The 20,719-nt window shown below is 40.0% G+C and overlaps 1 protein-coding gene across 1 annotated transcript; it reads left to right on the top strand.

The window, feature by feature from the left end:
• Positions 1 to 780: 780 nt before the first annotated feature.
• On the top strand, positions 781 to 5,451 carry stx19 (syntaxin 19). Its single transcript, XM_068572883.1, has 5 exons — positions 781 to 935; positions 3,053 to 3,289; positions 3,549 to 3,785; positions 4,100 to 4,312; positions 4,787 to 5,451. Exons 2-5 carry the CDS (start codon positions 3,080 to 3,082, stop codon positions 5,021 to 5,023), a joined length of 897 nt encoding a protein of 298 aa, XP_068428984.1. The 5' UTR covers positions 781 to 935; positions 3,053 to 3,079; the 3' UTR covers positions 5,024 to 5,451.
• Positions 5,452 to 20,719: the final 15,268 nt, after the last annotated feature.

The raw sequence follows: 20,719 nt of genomic DNA, 5'->3' as shown, positions 1-20,719 counted from the left end.
TTTTGGAGAGAGACCGAGGTATAACCTGCCATGGCCACCACACTAACAACATGACTGCTGCATTTTAAAGTTGTAAGGTTTTCACCCCGCAGTTGGGGGCAGGGCAGGGGTGGGAGGGAATGACAACAACCACTATCCAACGTTTCAAGTGACAAAGACTGAACTCTTGTCCCCACCAAACTATTCTCATCCTCAAACTTGTCTCCCCTCTCTCCCTCTGACGGCGCACTTCAAACAGCTTTTTCACAGCGTGTTATGCCGCATAGAAAGCAGTTACTGCGTTCCCTCCCGTGTTGAAAAGGCGCCTGGGTTTTAGAGAGCTTGTCAGGAGAAATCTGTCAAAAGTACTCAGCAGAGTTACTGGGGCCTAAAGAGTACAATACTCCCAGACCAAGAGGGCTTACCCAGCCAGCACTGACACTCCACATTGAAATCAACTTTGCTGATCAGAAACCTAACACCCTCGTTGACACTCTGACTGATATCCCCATTGTTTGCCCTTAGCAATGCACACAATATACTTTTATTTGCTCTGCTCTATTCTCCTGTTCAGGGAAAAGCCTGAGGGTAGGGTTTATGCGCTCCCCGTGCTCTCCATGCTGTCTCTCCCTCCTCATTTACTTAATCACGTCACTTCTCATTTCTTTAGATAAGCAAATGGCCTCCACTCTGCTCCTTTTCTATTGGTCTGTCTTCAAAAGGAGGGGAGGTGCTCAAATCTGACTCAACTCTTTTCTCCGAACTTTCCTGTGTCTTGGCATAACTGTTCCAGGGTTACAAAACTCACAACTGATGAGTGTCAAGTGAATATTAGGAGGTCCGACGATGGCATGACGATATCAAACAACTTGTGAGTTTGTTTTGGATTTACATTTCTGATCAATACCGGATGGGAATATTCAGCAGACAGCCCATAATGGAATACTAACATCAAGGTAAAATCCATATTTTAGACTGAATGCTTTGCTACACCCTGTAAATGTGTGTGAAAATATGTTATGTCGTATGCTATTTGTATATTATTAGGGGTGCTTGTGGCTCATAGCAGTTTCCTCTCAGCTCCTACTGTTTGTAGTTCTGAAGTTACGCTTCAGCAAGTTATACCACTTGCTTAAATATGGCCAACCTTTATATTGTTTTTAAGCCAACTTCTTTATTTTTGATCAAGACAAGCACACACAGTGCAATTGTTTGACCTGCAACGAAACACAACCTCTTGAGACTCCTACTCTTCCACCTGCATGGCGATAAGAGAATGTCAACATAACATTTCCTTCAGAAACACAGACTAAGGAGCAGATTGCTAGCTGGAAGAACATATTGGCTTATTTTGGAGAACAAGGCATTCAATCATAGAGAGACAGGCTGGACTCCTTTACGAACCTTGCTCTACTTCTTCCAGGTTTTTAGGCTAAACACATGAGAATGTGCTCCCAGATCCTTTGAGCAATTCATTTAATCGGCTCTTCTGGGTAGAGGGCAGGAAGGGAGAGAGAGTTCAGACATCTAAATACAGGATGCTCTGACAATATTTGAGCTCGAGAAGTTTGTAATAGTTACAACCCTTTTCCTCTCCCCCGCAGTCTCAAACACACACACACACACACACACACACACACACACACACACACACACACACACACACACACTCAAAGTAGGGTGTTTCCTGTTTGAAATCTATCCAGAAATGGGATAGTCTGTGATTTGAAATGCTCCATTTCTCAGCAGCCAAACACTCTGTTCCCCCCACACAATCATGTGCTTCTAGCAGATTATGTTTAAGGCCTCTAAAACCCCAAATCCTTGCTTCGCTAAGGCATTGTTGGTATGCCCATTTGGATGCAAAATATTTTTGGTTTGAATTGGACCTCAGCTGTCAAAGGCATTCAGAAATCAGATTCTGGAACTCGTGGATTTATTCATAAACACCTTGCCTGTTGACTTCAGCAAGCTGGACTTAGCGACTGGAAAGTGAAATATATTCTAGTTAGTGTGTTCATCAAGGTTACATTTCATGAATGTGAGAAAACCTTGTCTTCTCTTGTTTTCGCTGAGTATGTAGTTGAACACAAGCAACTCCGTGCTGATGGGAAAGGGAACTTGAGTCAATTTGATTGATGTCGCAAGTAAAATTCCTGCATTCCAGTTGTTTTTCATACAGTTAAATATATATATATATATATATCTATCAGTGTTCAGCAGCATGCAGATATGGCTCATTAGCTCAGGAAGGATGGACTTCTAATGATGTAAACAGACACGATCAGGCGTCGACTACTGAACATACCAGGGTACACAGTTAACTGCAAGTGCATTTGCTTGAACTCAGTAGAGGGAGAAGTATTCGTATTTAATTAGGTACAAATAATACAAAGTACCAATGCCACAATGTAAAAATGCTCTTGCACAAGCAAAAGGCGAAACTTCTACATTTGCCTTAGCTAACAGCAAAGTAACAGCAGAATATAGTTAAACCATTAAAGAAGTACTTCTTGGGCGTTGTGGTTCATTTCAGAGTAATATCATGCAATTGCAATATTACTACTAAACCAATAACACAAAGCCACAAAGCAGCATTTTAATATTACAGCTGGTGGATGTGATGCTAATTGGAACTATTTCATATACTGTAGTAGTTTATTCTGTAACTATCTTATTAAATAAATTGATCATGTGTTTTGTTTGTTAAATCTTACTATTAACTAAAGCTGTCAGATAAATGTTAAGCAGTTAAAAGGACATCTGAGATGCAATACAGTATAAAAGTAACATGGAAATGTTCAAGTTAAGTACAAGTACCTCACAATTTTACTCAAACATGGTGCTCATGAGTTTGTCTCACACTATATTGCTCTTGTGTATAAGTCATTAATAATGCCATCCATCACTTTAACCCTTAACTCTGCTCAGCATCAGTTCCATCATCATTTTATCCTCTACATTTATTCTGTTTGTTAGTATCTCCTGCAACAACCCAGTTCCCTGACAGAAATCAATAAAGTTAGATGTTATTAACTTTCCAGCATCTATAATAACTTTGTGTCTTGAACAGCGAGCTTTTGATGAGAGTTCTTCCACAATGAGAGACCGCTTAGAGGAGTTGAGGGCTCAAGACCTTTCTGACGCCGATCCTGAGGCCATCACCCATTTCCCAGAGGAGGGAGACAATGACAACACTGTGGCGGTCGTACCGCAACAGGCCGTGGTGTTTGAGGAAGAGCCAATCATTGAGAATTTCCTGTCTGAGGCTCAGCAAATCAGAGATGATATCACCGTGCTTGACACAGAGGTAATCTGTTTGGGATTTATTTTAGTAGCAAATATGTATTTTGTTAATAATTCTTGCAGTGTATTTACTAGTGTAGTGCCGGTTTGGCCGAAGGCTTGGTCGTCAGTATTGCTGCTTGCAGCCTTCTCGCGAACTGCTCATCCTGTTCATGCACTTTCACACATGTCATTGCAAAGAGTGTATGATCCTGCAGTTCATGGTTTAATTAAAGGTTTTTACTCTGAACACAACATTCTGTCTTTTCTCACCCACAAACAAGGTCCTTAAATTTGGCCAGCAGCAAAAGTCGTTGGTGGCAACCATGCGGCGCTTCAGTGTGATGAAGAAAGAGAGCAGCATAACTCGGGACATCAAGCTCAAGGCGGAGAGTCTCCATCGGCGCTTGGACGCGCTTTCAAAACAGGTCCAAAGAACTGAGGACCTGCAAGGACCCACATCTGTTACAACGAGAATACAGCGCTGCCAGCATGCAGCGCTTTACAGCAAATTCCAGCAGGTGCATATGAGTCAACCACTCTGCTTTATTTTTTACATTTATAGATGATCAGAAATGGGTTTGGAAACCTTGAAATGAAGATAACTTTTGCTTCAGGGACGCGTCTTAACCGAAATGTTGTCTTTTCAAGTGAAAACAATGTTTCTATGCACTTTTGTTGTACATTTAACATTTTGTAAACTGTAGTGGGCAGGTGCTCTTGGTAGGCAGGAAAAAGAAAGAACACAAAGTATATAAATCAAAATTTTATTGACTTCACAGCAAGGTGGAACTCAAATAGCTTCTAAATTGGATTTTTCTATAATTATATCCAGGTAATGCTGCAGTATAATGAAGGTCTGCTGACCAAGCAGGAGCGCTGTAAGCACTTCATTTTCCGGCAGCTCGAGGTATCTGGAAGGGACATGACGGAGGACGAGGTCAATGAAATGGTGGCCTCGGGAAAATGGGAAGTCTTCAATGAGAACCTGCTGAACGATGCCCGAATCACGCGGTCACAACTATCTGAGATTGAACAACGACACAAGGTCAGGAAAGTGACAAACAATGCAATAATCCCAAGGCTAAGCTATGCTATATATTGTGTGGAATCTCTTTCTCTCACTCGGAAGCTTCACTATGTGCAAGGAAATACCTCATTCACGCTAAATAAAGCCAATTTAATGGTCTTTCTTTTTTTTAAAGTTCCCATCACTGTAGCTCATTGTTAAAAGCTATTAACTACATTTGTAAATGCACTTGTTACAATTGCAGTCATCATCTTGAGTTGTCACATAGTATGGATACTTGTGAGTTCTAAGCATACAAAGCCGTCCCATTCCAAGTGAATCAGCACATGAAAGTATGAAATGACGATTGTTGGTGTATTTTCAGTGCTCAGGCCGTGTCGTATGAAGAGCTGAATCTGTCCCCTGGTTCTTTATGTCTCCCTCATGCTCCAGCCTCTGACTAGTGTTCCCCTTATTTACAGAGTTAATTCCAGTGTCGTTCTCCACCAACAGGAGCTGTTGAGTCTGGAGAACAATATGAAGGAGCTGAGGGACCTCTTCATGGACATTTTCATGTTGGTGGAGGAGCAAGGAGCCTACATTGAGCACATCCAGACCAATGTAGAAAGGACACAGGATTATGTAGCTGTTTCTAATGAAAAGTTCAAGATGGCCGTCAGGTACAAGAAGAAGAACCCACTTCGACAGCTGTGCTGCTGCTGCTGCCCGCCCTGGAGGTGCTGTCTATAGAAAGTGTTTTTTTAAAAAACAACAACTCAGCAATCATTTCGAATAACATTTTTATTTCAGAAAGTCTCACTTAACTTTTTGGGGGTGAGCAACGTTGGATTCAAGTACCAATAAAGTGAAGGTTATGGCACTGTGTTTTTTGCTGTTGAACAAAGCGAAGGTGAAGACGGATTCAGCAGAGCGTAGAAAACAATTAGGGGGAAAAGCCAGAATTGGTATTTGAGGCACTTGTTTCTTTCTAAAGGATGTGAGTCGACTGCTGTTGTAAGAGACAGTTCAGTGAGTGCTACTCACCAACGCTGCTGCTTATTGGAGACCTTCACTGTCATCTGACAGAGGTCACAAACAAGGGAAACCACTGCCTCTGTAGATCAGAAACACAGATTATTATTTCACACGGAGCTCTATTTAATGACTCTTTTATATAGTACATGCACTATATATATATATATATATATATATATATATATATATATATATATATATATATATATATATATATATATATATATATAATCTTTTTGAGAGATTTTGTGCCATTATGTATTCATTTCATTCTTGGTATGCATGTTGGTGAAAAAAAAGGCTTTACAATTAGTGACTATAATCTCATTAGCATTTCAAAGTATGATCATTCTCTGTAAAATGAATATGAATCTTCTTTAGGGTTCCACCGAGTCAGGGATTCAAGTACAACTTTGAATAAAAGAGCCTTGATCACAATTTTCTTCATGGTGGCAAAACTACGAAAAATCGTTGAAGTAATTTGAAGGCTACATTTTAGGAAATATTTAATTCCTCTCGATGTTTTGCATTTTGGAGTCAAGCTTCAGTTTATAAATTTGTTGGAATTGCATCATTGTTCAGATAAAAAAATGTTGGCATACATATTATATGATATCATTACAATTAAAATGATTATTTCCCCACAAAAAGAAAGCAGTGACTCTTAACTGAACGGACTCTTAACCTACTTACTGGCAGGACTCTGAACTAGCCACTTGTCAGCACTGACACTGATGTTCCTCTCGAGTCAGTGACCCGTGGTGTCTGGTATCCGGGACACAATACAGGTGAACTGGGTGTGCCAGAGGCAAACTGGAAAATCTGGTTTGTCTGTTATTCCAGGGATACTCCAAACAGATACTCTATGTTCCCACATGGAACAGTGAGTAAACAGACCCGTTAACTTGTTGAAGACACAGCTAGTCTCCAAAAGGAAAATGTCTCCTTGACTCTTTGATGCACATGTCCATTTTGACTTTGTTTTTGAGTTAAAGAGTAAAACAGCTGGCAGACAACCTATAAGTTCGAAAAGATGACATTTTGTAAGTCCATTTAGTTGCCCCTTGAGGGGATTAATGACTCATGTGACACCTAAAGAAAGTCCATCAACGAGATACTGTATGTAGGTTAAGTAGTGTTTGCACCGCTCCCTCGGGTCCAGTAGAGGAACCAGGTGTGACACGTGTGAGCTGATGACTGCTGCTGACAGACTGGAGAAGGCTCCTCTTTAATCTGTTCTCCTGGCTCTGAGTGGCATTTTGAAACAAACACATGGATGCATCTGATATTTCTAATTGTAAAAAGATGTAACTCATCTCACAATGCATTGCAAAGCGGCACCGCGTAGCTTCTGCCTCCTCCCAGCCGTGATGAGGAGAAATTGAGTACAGCTGCAAATTGCAGGGTTTTTGAACAGCAACAATGCCATCCAGTGTTCACTGAGATAATTGCCAGTTAAGAAATATGTTTTCACTTAATGTATAAACTGTTAATGGACATATTCATTCCCACATGAGTCTGTAAATCAAGCAAGTGTTCCACGTACATGTAAAATATAACTGGACAGCATGAAATTCACCCACCAAAGTTCTTAGAATAAAAATCTGTGTATTGTTGTGCTGTGGTCAGCGTCTTCGGGCCATTATTAACAGCTTGTGTGGGTCATTGCTGAAAACAAGAGAACAGTACTTTCCAATTTAAGAAGTCCCCTTGTTCATGAATCCTACTCCACAAAAAAAAAAAGTGATTATCATCTCATCTTTATTCTCTTGATCATACCTACAGGGTTAACATATTCCAGGCAACGCTATCATAACTGAATATGCAACACATTCAAAGCCACCATTAAACAGTGGGAAAAATGGAAATACAAAATCTATGAGATAACATCAAGTGGAGTTTGTACAGCAGAGCAGCAGAGATGGCAGTGTGTGCAGACCCGGGTTTATATAAGCTGTCCTTGAGAACACCAGGGCATGGGAGACTTCACAGTGGTCAGTTCAGAAACCTCTGGACATCTGACCCCCGGGCAATATCTCTCTCTCTCTCTCTCGCTCTCTCTCTCTCTCTCTCTCTTCTCCCAGCTACATCCTGCTTCATATTCAAACAGTTACACACAGGAGTTGCCCTCTACCACAACCGTTTTCTAATGTTTCTCGGTTCCTTTGTGGATTCGTCTTGTTTACCCTCAGTTCCGAAGCTGTTGTACAATGTTTCGTCTGAAACCTCCGAGCCTGGAGGCAACTTTTTTCCTTCCTTGCCAAAATCAAATTTAACCTTTGACTCTCAGATCGTCATTGTGTTTTCGAATAGCTGCACCTGCTCTGCACACACAGAACACCTGTCCACTGATGTGACTCCTACCTCCTTTGCACCCAAAGGCAGCCATATTTGCCACTGCCTCCCTATAATACGTGAGCTACAAAACAGCATTGTTGTACACATATAACAATCAATACACGATGACATTAGATTACTGCAATGCCGCGTCTTTTGCACTTGATCGGTAACATTCATATTTGTACTTGCTTCACATTCAACACCGCAGCCACACATTCACTGCGAGTGCCTCTGCCCACTTTGCAGACGAAGCCCATCAATCACCTCTGATTTAACGATAATGTGAACATCTGTGACACACGAGAGCCTCGGATGCTGATCGCGGCTGACAGAGATACAGTGACGTCTCTATGTGGCTCTGTACTGTACGTATTTCTCCTATCTGCGCTGTCAGTCACAACGTGGAGCCCAAAGACTATTCTCCAAATGTCTGAACAACATCAAAGCAGCCCTCCTGTGAGTAACACCAGCTGTGGTTATAGAGAGCTGACATTACTTTACTGCCTGGTTTTATCACTCCCATCAAATTGTGAACAGAGAGATATCAGGACCCTCAGAATGCAATAAATCACCAAGAAACTGAGCAGCGAGCCTGGCAGCAGCGGTAGCAGCTAAAGTACCAGCAATGACACAATGGAGCAGTGATTTAGAGGCTTGAATTTGCTCAACGTAAGTAATATCTACAAAGTTGAATGGCATTTTTAAAACAATGCTGGAGTTAATAGAACCCTGGATCTGGAGTCACCTGTTATATTGATGTTTGTCTTCTTCCCTTTAATAATTAATGTATTAATAGAGAGACAACAAGAGCACAATTCGGACACCACATTTGAAATAAGGTTGGCCTCAAAAGAAGAAGAATTAAATCATGAAAATGTACGTTTGGTCGATGTCCCCACAGTCTATTACATCCCAAGGGACAAAACGGTTCTCACCATTTTTTCCTCAATATACACTTCGATTTTTAATTTTTTTTCCCACTCCATAAATGCATTAGGGACACTCGATCATTATTGAACCACAATGGTGTTTGCATTAGGCTATAGACCAGCCTTCTATTCCTATTGGTTTATAAAATAGCTTTGCTTGATATTCCAGCTTTATATTCATGGATGCTTCAGACATTATGGTGCACTTGACACTGAAACAGAAACATGTTCCCATTTAAATCTGCACACACACGCTAAGGAGACACTTTCATGGCTTTTAGACTTCCAGACTTTCGTAATGTTCATCAGGAGAATTAGGTAAAAGGCAGAGATTATTGCCATATAAATGTTGTAAAAGCCATCAGGCCGTGACCTTCATGGTCTTCGGAACTCTTTATAACATCTACACTTCTGGTAATAGACTGCTTGAAATGTTAAGGCCTATATTCGCGCCAGTTTTGTAAACTAGCTAATGTCAAAAGTGGGCTATTGTTTATTATCTATTGAAGGATACATGTTCAAACCTAAATATTCTGTCAGAGTGATATATGAGCTTCAGTAATAAGAGCTCTGGGTAGGTGGGTGCGTGATATCCGTGTGTAAGCCGCTTGTGTCGATCGCAGGCAGATGAAGTCAATGATAATAGACGTGTGTGTGTGTTGCTGCTTCACTGACTTTAAAATGTTTTCATCTTTTTTTGACAGGTGGGTGGATGAATGAACCAAAGTGTAATGTTCAGCACATGTGAATCTGGTGTAAAACATAAGGAGAGCATTTTAGGTGTTGTATGTGTGTCAGCTCATTGTCACACACTACCATTGTTATGGCCACGATTCTGTTTTACACATTAATGGAAGGACATGTTTTGGTACTATCTATCTGCTGGCCATGAGTTCCCCAAGAAAACATTCTGATTTGGGCAATTTAGCAGGATTTATTAACTGTATTGTTTGGGAGTGTGTGAGAGAGTTTTCTTCATGGCAAAATGTGTTCCTGGAGACCCCTACAGTAGCAGGAAGTATCACACAGATGCTCCTGAGCACTTTGCGGGATGTTTATAGAGTAAGCATGTGAACAGATTTTACAGCCGTGTAAGCTGCAGTCCCGAAACTTCACAGGGGATCAAAATGAAGGCTGAAGTTGAACATGAATTCCTGTTTACCTTCACCATATTTTTCCATTGCTCTACCAATGTTGTGATATTGACAGATGTAAAACACCACATGAGAGGATGCAGGAACACGCTCGGCGGAGATGATGCGTGCTGCTACCGCTGCAGCTGTGAATGGAGCCCACATTCATCCTGTCATTCCCATTCAATGAACAGAGGAAGTACTGCATGATCCCTTTTCTTACATTAAACATAAGGAATTACAGTTTTCAAATGATTCTTTGAGAAGTGTAAATGAATGAAAACTGTTGATGTCACATCAATACAGAATTTTCACCGCATGCAATACATTTGATTTGTAAGTAAATCCTCAATTTGGAGATAAAACTAAACATTTGAAGACATCGCTGACCTGATATATAATTTATTGTTTGAGATTTCTTGAAGATTATGGATTACATGTGCTTCCCCACTCATATATTGCTCTGAAATGAAAGTGCAATTTGAATAACTTAACTATTAATCCGTTTCCTCTTTGAGCCTCAGGGAAGTATGAAGTGGCCAGCAGAGGGAGCTGATATCCAAGAATTATAATACCTCAAAATCAGCCCGTTAGTGTCCTTTTCTGCTCATTACGTTTCAACAAAGTAATAAAACAGTTCTCCCCAGGCCGACTATACCTCCATATAGCGCCACTGATGTACTATAAGCTCACCCTCACGAGCAAACCTTCCTGTTCTTCAGTGTTCAGTATTGATTAACGAACTCAACAACAAAAGGGTGAACAGTAGGAGGGCCATCCAGAGCCCAGCTGACACACACATCAGCACAGAGGAGAGGTGAAAATGAACTGCGACGTGGTTGAATAAAACATGTCTCGGAGGACGTTGCCTTGTTTTACTGCTGTCTGGGCTCAGAGGGAACTGTGAGCCTCCCTGATGGTTAATCCTCGCTGTAATGAAAGGGCAAACTAGTTCAGCCTCACAGGCACTCTCCAACACACACTTAGGCATGCACACACAAAGAAGTCATAAGCTAACACACAACATGCAAAGCTGTATTCACAGTCCTGACTCTGCCTTCTACTTCTACATCCCTTTTGTTGTTTGTTAGTCACTGTACGTACTTATATACACTTCTTACACTTCATATACACTGCATATACTTTGCATGTTTGCACTTTCTTTATTGTTGAAGTTCCTAAATTAATACGCTCGGCTGTTTTGTTGTATGTATTGAGTTCTGCGGACTTCCACAGTAGACGATTTGTCTGGACACAAAGGCAGAGTAGAAAACAAGTCCACACATTTCCCTTTGGGGATGAATACAGTATACATCTACCCATCTACTTAGTGCATACACTACATGAGTAAAACACAGTCTCTTTAGTTGCGGTCACCGAATGATCAAATGATTACGGGTTTAAACTTGTTACCAATCTGCTAACGTTGGGAACAGTATTTCAACAATTCATAATTTTCTCTACCTTGTTTCCCCCCCCCTTGCAATACAGTCTTTTGACCTTGTAAAATAGCACACACGCTATTAAGAGCAATTGAGCTGATGTTGTCTCGGTCCGGGCTAGTCTGTGCTACACGTAACTTGATCCCGACTCCATGCGCCGCTCTACCTTGTCATCAAACTCTCCAGAAATTGATTAGATGGCTCCCTAAGCTTGATAATGTTATTTACTCTATTGGATAACTGTGTGGGGAAACAGTCGTGCGGTCCAATGCAGAAGCGCTAAGTGCATTCAGCAACATTTCTGCGATCATAATCAAAAGAGGAAAGTTGTGTCTCGTCTACAAGCCAGGCTGAAGTGCTCTGCTGCCATGACGATACAGTGTAACTGTGTGCATTCACCTGAGTGTATGAAGTCTCATAAAAACAAATTAATATCCATTCATATTGTATTATATTATATATACTATTTGTGTATTTCCACATTAATATTTTCCCTTTGCATATCCTTTGTTTATATTTACAGGACATGAATTGGGCCTTTTTTCAATGAAACATCTGTAAACGATCAGAAAGTGTATCTCACCTTTCTTTTGTAAAAAGTCACTTATTATTGAACTTATTTTGCAAAATTGTATCACAGGAAGTAACACGTGGGATTTTATTGGACGTGAAATACAATAAATGTCACGAAACATCCCCGCATCTGCATTCAGGGTCGAGTTCTTCTGTTGGACTTGGCAGAGAGAACATCTGTGTTTTCAGTCATTTCTGCATCTGTCGTATCTGCTGGTGCCATCAAGCCTTTTCACAGACAGGATGTACTGTCCAAATCCAATTTAAAATAAAGCAACAGCACTTTACCAAATGTAATTATGAAGTGAAAAACAGTACAACAATATCATAAAAATGTTATCTTGCGTTTCAATAAAATACAATACTGTACAATATTATATTTTAATGTGTTTGCTTCTCGCTCATTGGCCATCAAGTTCACGTTTTTGGCAATTCAGTTCGATCCATATATATATATATATATATATATATATATATATATATATATATATATATATAAACAAATTAGTTTTTTATTCAATGTGGTTCAACATATAAACACATCTGTTGCCAAGTAACCCTGATAAGCCCACCCATTTGTTATTGTACTTGTCATGTGTGTGTCTCTATGTGTGTGTGTGTGTGTGTGTGTGTGTGTGTGTACATGTACACATTACAGACTAGAAGCAAACATAATTTGTTTGGGTGCTTATCCCCCATCTGTGTCTTCATCCATCTATCCAATCCGTCCTTGGTCTCACTGATATCATCTCAGTGCTCCATCACAGGAATCTGGCTTCATACACTGCACCTGGAAAAATACAGAGAACCTTTTCGAAGATAATTAGACAACACTTAAACTTGTCAGCAAAATTTCACCTCAAATCAAAATTGATGAATTGGCAAGAAAGACAAAGACAAAGCATGAAGCACTCTTAAAACAAGAATATGATTGATATGATTCTGATCTCGGTTTTCTTTTTGCTTATTTCTGATGAAATATATGCCGCGGATCCAGCGCGAGAGTAAACGTGGCCAAAAGTGTCACTGGGTTATGGATTACGGTGGTTTCGCCCCAGTCCAGGATTCACTTTAGGGACTTCATAAAGCTCCTGACTCCTGGCCAGGCTCTCATTAGGCCCACACATTCCATTGCCCTCTATCTGACAGCCCTTGGCAAGTATTGTGGTGAATGTGTGTGTGTGTGTGTGTGTGTGTGTGTGTGTGTGTGTGTGTGTGTGTGTGTGTGTGTGTGTGTGTGTGTGTGTGTGTGTCTCTGTATTTGTGTTGAACGTCTCGATTTATAAAACCAAACCATGCGCATCGCAGCTCGGTGATGATGACACACACACGCACACACACACACACACACACACACACACACACACACACACACACACGCACACACACACACACACAAAGACACAGTAGACAGGTTTACAGTCCTGACGACAGCCTCTCTGTGAAACCTGTCAGTTCATCAGAAAAATATTTCCAAATTCTGCCGATTATACTATCTCGTTAGGGCAATGAGGCTCCAGAGAGGACAGGAGACACACACAGTGGTGAAACAAGGAGATGAAAGATAGAGTGGACCTAAGCCTTATGATTATTCTCCCATGCACAGAAACACGGTGAAAGTTGATTATTATAGTTTTTACAGTGATTTGTCTCAATTATATATACATATTTTTTTTAATTCCACCATTAACATTCTAACTAATTGACACATTTGAAACTATTAAAACAATTAAGTTGGATATCTCACACTATTTGCTGTCACTGTAAGGATCTATTTTACTATTCATTCATTTAAATTGTTGTTTACTGCTCTGTAAATTGCAGTAAAATATATACAAAATAAACCCAACATTTTAGTAGTAGAGTATAGGAGTGCAACGAAAATCACAATATTGTTGTTCCTCTCCGCTCAAGACACTACTAGTTTTTATTCAAGAAATATTCATCATTTGAAGATGAGGTTGTATGATGCCTCTTTAGTTCAAATGGTTGCCAAATCAATTCATGGGATATATTAGCTCTTTAAATTTGCCAGATTTCAGATCATTTAAAAGTTCTCCTCCATGCTTGTCAGTTGAGAAGCATTGTCATTCACTTTCATTATGCATTCATTTTTTTTCTCTGTCAGTGAACAGCCTCTTGTGTCTGTTTAAATGGAGTGTATTTAAAAGAGATACTGAGCTTCACACTGCTGACACTTTGCAGACGTTCACTAAACTCAACACTGGAAATGGAAGAGGGGGGAAAAAAAGACCAATCATGAATACATTTTCCCTCATCCACGTTGCCAAGATATTCTATTTACAACACATTTCTTTGGGTCTTTATATCCAGTTAATGAGATTTCAAATAAATGTGAAGTGAACGGCATTTAAATTGCTATTCAGTCTGGCGGCATGGCACTGGAGAAGGGAGGGATTCCACCAGATGACAGAAGAGCTATTACCGGACCCGCTGCATTCGGCGAACAGAGCATTTCTGGGAAATGCAATAAGTGGCAGGACTGTTTGAGGGTTTGAGACTTTTAATCTGCTGAAGGTGTGGTGTGGAAGAGAAAAGAGTTGAGGTGTTAAAGGATGCCCGTATTAAAGGAGACGGCGGGCTGTGTTGAAGAGTGAGTATCCTTGTGTTTTTAATGGTTCTGTCACACAAACCTACCGTCAATTTGAATCTCTTTGACTCTGATTCTTCCTGTGAATGTCCAATTAAAAACAGTGAGAAATAAAAATTCTTCCGACACACTAAAACAATATCACACACACATCTGTTTGTTCCAAATATGTGCATGTACGTAGTTGTATCCAGAAGGATTCAATCAATCCCAACATGTTTCACAAGTTAAATTGGAATGTGTTAGTCTCAGCTTACATGGGTCATGTGATGTATGCAATGCAATGATACAACACGAGCTAACCCCACAACAATACACCTACTGGGATCCCTCCTGTAAAAGAACTGACTAATTCATTTTTTGGACTAATCTCAAACCTTAAGATATCCTTAAGCTTCCTATTCACGATAAGACAGAAAGGGAAGAGAACAAGAAGACACACTCATGCAACCCTGTAACCTCTCTCTCAGCCGGGTGACAGAGACCACTGCGGGGATGAATAGTGATGAGCCTGCGAGGACGTCAAGGTTTCTGGAGGCTCCACCGACTCCATGGGACCTCCAGTGTGAACAAGAGACAGAGAGAGACACATGGAGCGAGGGGGAATCAACTGTATGTGAGATCTAAAGGGCCAAGGGCTTGAGGGCCCATCCACGGGGGACCTGCCAAATGCTGACAGCACCCTCCATGACACCCCATTAGATTTCAACTGGGACTGCAAGTCTCGAAAAATCAGAGTAAATTCATGGATTCTGTGCCACATGCGGCCATTTGTATCCAGTGCTATATACTTTTTTAATTAGGGAATCATATGGTTCAATATGTTTACTTTTCTACTGTTCAGGATGCAGTTAGTGTCCATCGCACAATGATGCTGCACAGATATCACTGAAATATCTAATGATGGTAATAAATTGTCACAAAGCCAATGTTTACTCCATTTCTGACAGTTTTAGGGGGAAACATATTGATGCAATTATAATGGAAGATGAAGAGTCCAATTCATCACTGTTTTGTTTTATATTATAATGTAGCCAACATACACATCCATCCTTATAATTATGTGAGGTATACAGAAATAACAAAGCATTACTTTTTTGTTGTGTCAACGACTCCTCCCAATGAGCGTTTCAGTCAGAAATCGCAGGTGTCCACCCCAAATCTCTGTCCAGCTAACGGCAGCTGGAAGCTAAATATTCCACTTCAATATTGACTAAGTATTTATAATACTTCACGCACTAATTGAACATTTGGATAGAAATATGTTTGAAGAGGTCCAATTATAAGATTTTAACGAACACATACCAGCCAATTGGATCTAAAAGCTTTCATAACCATGGTGTATTAGACGTGAATGTAGCCTATCTGGAACAACAGTGGGATAGACAATATAAACTATGTTGGATTTTTTTTATGAAGTGAGTTATAGCACATCTGGATACGCCTGTCGTCCCACACTGTCCTCATTGTCCGTCCACGACTCTTCCTCTGGACGTCTCAGCCGGCCACCACTCGCTCGCTGCCCATCGGGGCTGTCATGTGTCTGTCCAGGTTCCACCGATGCCGGATGAAACCAATACCTATGAATTCCATGGAGAAAATGTATGCAGACATCATCCCATGACATCAAAATGACACAGCTGCCGCGGTTGTGCTTCTGAAATTTCCGATCTGAATAGCACTCGTAAATACTCAGTAGACATTTTGACTTTTGGACAGCTGGTTTTCTAATAAACTTACATTCTTCAGATAATGGTTTTAAGGGCTTCTGGACTTTTCCTCACAGTGGACGTCAGGAACCAGGTAGCGGTCTAATCCATCTTGTCAGGTATCCCACAGTGAGGGAGGAAACTTACTTAGATATGACATTTTTCATTATCTTTTTTTAACCTGGACCTCAACCTTTCTCTAAACTCCACTGATAGAGAACAGAGATCCGAGGACACGCATATTTTTGCAGTGGCCAATTATGTGTTTCAAATTTTGGAAGGCAAACAACGGGAGTCATATTATTGACAAAAAAAAAAGATGATTTGGCTACAGATAATTAAACAAGAAAAAGAGTCTAGCGCCTGTGTGAGGCTGTTCTCAGGCCCAGTAAAACTTTTGACTAAATGGCAATGCTAACAACAACATGCTAACATGCGCACAGTGACATTGCTAACATGCTGATGGTTAGCGGGTGTAATGTTTATCACCATTGTAGTTTAAAATGATATGTCAGTCAATATACTGACTATGGACATATTGTGTTGGCATCATGGACTTATATTGTACTTATTATATCTGTGAATGTACATTTACAGATGCATTTCCCTCTTTTGAACAATACAATACAATAGGTCCCGGAGGAAGACTGGTAATGGGGCGAGGAGGACTTCTTCCAGAGGTCTTTGAGCGTGTTGAAGCGAGATAGGCCTAGATCTTAATATCGCCAAGCATTTGTCAGGAGAACCACAGGTGATAGACACCTGGGTACACGTGTGGTGATTGCATTAACACTTCCATTAACCTTTCCATTACCATCTTGTCACAGGGACAGCAGTACACCACGTATCCAACGTGGCATGATGTGAGCTGACCTGGGCTTGGACTGAATACGATGAAAGAAAAAAATTAAAATTAGTAGTAATTATTAAAACAAATATATTTTACAATCCCTTGGTTTTCCTTTCTCTTTGTCCCCATTCATTCCCACCATTTTTTTATTTTGCCCATTACTTCTGTCCTCTCCTCTCCTCCAGTCTCATGGGTCTTCCTGACAGCTGGTTTCACTGACATGTGTTTGCCAACAACATGCTGGCGAACACTGATCACTCAATCCTCGGCTGTCCAAATATTTCAGACTGTTTCCATATCAGACCTGAATCATTGGAAACTCCACAGCATCTCTTATTCATGGTCGCCATAAATTATTCTCCCTGATATGAGCCTCAGTCACGTAAGGCAAAGCCGGAGACTGTGGCACACTTTGACAGAGCGGTAACGATGGATAGAGACAGACGGAGAGAGAAAGAGAGAGGACTGAATTGACGGAAAGGGAGGGTCAAAGGAAGAGATTAGCAGAGGGTCAACAGACATGACATAGAAACAGCAGAGGCAGCGAAAAATAATGGAACAATTCCTCGTGGATGCTTCCCAGACAAGCGAAGGGTTAATGGTATTGTCACACTTCATTTTGTATTTATATGATCGACTAGGTAGGCATCTCAGTGCGTTGTAGACGTCTCAGTGCGTTGTAGACATCTCAGTGCGTCGTAGACGTCTCAGTGTGTTGTAGACATCTCAGTGCAATGTAGACGTAAACAGGGCATTTGAAACCACGCCCCCGAATGGCATGTTCATATCGCATGTGCAACAATGATATAGTCATATAACCCTGATATAGCAGTATATCAGGCCTGTGTTTCTCTCTATTTGTGTGTGTGTGTGTGTGTGTGTGTGTGTGTGTGTGTGTGCTGCCTCTTATTTGTTCTTTGCGTATAATATTGTTGATCGTTTTTTATTGTAGTTTTGTTTTGCAAAATTGTCAAAATTTGAGGAAAACAGACAGATTTATCTGACTCTTTTGGGAACATTTTGAGTGAATTTGAAGTTTTGAAAAAGGAGACAAATTTCATCCTTCGTAAATAATTAACAAGGTTCTTCAGTGACTGTATTCCTATGTTGAATCTTATTATACTTTCATGGTAACAGTGCTGTGAAACTCCCATTTCCCGTACAGCATACTGTTGAGAGATCCCCGTTATTAAAACGAACATCTGCACCCTTCCACTCCACGTGAACACTGTGTTGCTTGTGTAGATACACAACGTGCTGAAGTTCATTGGCTGGAGTGAGTCCACACCCTGTATATTTCACACTCCTCTCTCCTCGCAGTTCACTGTGAGCCGGTGACAGCTTATGTAATAGTTTTTTTTTCCTCATAGGCATCCATCTAAACAATAGCAATATAACCTGTAGTAAGCTGTATAGTGGGACTTGTAGTAGTTTCATCCCAATTAAGTTGATCAGATATCATCATCGCCCAACCCTAAATAATAAAAAAAGATCCTCCAAAGAAGCAACATTTGAATTAGCATCGTTACGTGTCTGTTATTGCAAAATCCAAATGAATCCGTTTACTGGAAGAAAGTTCCTTTCCACAACAGAGCAAATCTTTTTAAATGAACTCTAATTGCATATTTCCAATGGAAATAATTTACCTCTCAAATATAATGATGGTGTCATGCTGCTGAGCAGCGGGGGAACTTCTTTATGACACAGAAAAGCTTTCATATGGTGGTACTGGTTTGCCAGATCTTTTACGATGGAAAATGTCGAATGCCAACAAAAATGTTATTTCATGTAATGTCTATTTTTATTGTTGTAAGAGACAGGGTACAAGTGAGTCACTGAAAAAAAAGTCTTGGGAAAGAGATTTCAGTCTGCTCTAAATGTGTATTCCTCTTGATGGAGAAAAGGGAGTAAAACAAATTTACTGCATTTGTCTTTAAACTTTGTGCCAGACACTTTTATTAAGTTGTCTAAGAAATATTGTATTACACCTTGGTTTGTGTTTGCACTGCAAAAAAAAAAATGGTTAAGAAAGAGTAAAAGCAGACACACATCAATGTACATTCCTATTCATCACAGTCGTCATTGTGTGAGCAAATGCCATAACATTTCATTATCAGTTCCATTCAGAGGCGATTGTACACACATACTGTCTGCACATTCAAGGTCATGTTGCTGGCCGTGTGGGGGCAGGTCCGCTCCATAATAAATCAGATCCGTGGTCGGTATTGCATTGTGTATTATTGTTCAACACACCATAGCTCGACACTTAAAGCCTCTGATCCATGAAGAGTGCCGGTGTGTGTCACAGTGATGGATATCGTCATTATGATGCCCTCCTTGTGTCTGTATCTGTCCTCTTGTACTCTGGCTGGTTGGACTTTCACTTCACATATTCCTTAAAACTTCCACTGTAACAAATAAAGCATGTGGAGGCCAGCTCAAGCATAGAATACAATTGATTTTAAGAATACATAAATGAAAGGTATAATCTATTTTGTCTGTGCACATTTGTTGAAGAATGTTTTACTGGAAATGAAATGCATTATTTCAAACCATTATTGATTAATTTATTGAATAGTTGTGGCATATGTTATAGAATATTTAACATTATATATATTTATATATATAATGTCAGGAGAACCACACACTTCCTGTCTCTCCTGAATGCTGAGCGTTAATTTATTTATTGTTGATATTGTGACTGAGAATATGTTTAGGATTGTCCTGGCCTTCCCATTTGTGCAGTTTCAGTTGAAGAAAAGTGATTCATATATATATATATATATATATATATATATATATATATATATATATATATATATATATATATACAATACAATATTACACAATACTACAATAACTTTTCTTCATTCTTACTGAAGGAATAATTGGTCACTAATAGTTTAATTTAGCTAATTTCTTGTGGACTCTGATGCGACCCTGGATGTTATTTACAACAACAAAAATGTTTGATTAAAATATATATATATATATATATATATATATATATATATATATATATATATATATATATATATATATATATATATATATATATACATATATATGTATGTGTGTGTTAATAAACATTGTGTGCACTCGTGGGTATTTTCCGCACCAGGACAGTGTGAGTCAGAGCCACTCCAAAATAAACTAATGCTTAATCAACAAACACATACATTAGCCAACCAGTGCAATAGGTTAATGTGGTTGTTGGGAGGAAAAATAAATCCCCAAAAAGAGAGGCGACCCACTGATTGCATGCCCCGTATCCAGTAACCTACGCTTTGATTCAAAGGATTTCCCATGCTGTTCAGGATAAATCTGAATCATTACAGTTTGAAGTGTTGGTATCAGCTTTCACGTTTCATCCACAGGCTTTGTGTTTGTGTAGATTGTCGGCCTGCAACCCACAGACAGACTGCTGTTTGAACTTTCACGCCATGGCGAGTAGGAACAGCCATCAGAAGGTGTAAAACCACCTCAATTCACCCCCTGACGTCCTGAAAGTGATCTCACAGTTTTCTGGCCGTCGTGCTTCATTTATTGTGGAACACTGTTGGGAATCCTGTGAATTAGATTTCTCTCTATTTCGAAGAGAGGAAGAGGTGGCTGGTAGACTGTGCATTGAGCAGTATTGAGCAAGAGGAGCTCCACTGCTAATGATCTCAATCGGGAGACACACACACACAAACACACACGCACACCACGCACACACACACACTGGGAAAAAATAGTAAAAGATTGTGATTGATCTTAATAACTCTGCAGTCGTGCATACTATGGTAAAAATGTCTCCAGCAGACATATCATTGTTACTTACA

Source organism: Clinocottus analis, unplaced genomic scaffold (genome assembly GCF_023055335.1).
Source record: "Clinocottus analis isolate CAN_PGR_092001 unplaced genomic scaffold, fCliAna1.0.p SCAF_12, whole genome shotgun sequence".
NCBI classification, from domain to species: domain Eukaryota; kingdom Metazoa; phylum Chordata; class Actinopteri; order Perciformes; family Cottidae; genus Clinocottus; species Clinocottus analis.
The sequence above is the reverse complement of the archived record's forward strand: the minus strand, read 5'-3'. Positions and strand labels throughout refer to the sequence as shown.

Coding starts and splice junctions, on each gene's coding strand:
- stx19 (XM_068572883.1), top strand. CDS start 3,080: ATGAGAGACCGCTTAGAGGAGTTGAGGGCTCAAGACCTTTCTGACGCC. Junction 3,290..3,548: donor TCACCGTGCTTGACACAGAG/GTAATCTGTTTG, acceptor CCCACAAACAAG/GTCCTTAAATTTGGCCAGCA. Junction 4,313..4,786: donor AGATTGAACAACGACACAAG/GTCAGGAAAGTG, acceptor CTCCACCAACAG/GAGCTGTTGAGTCTGGAGAA.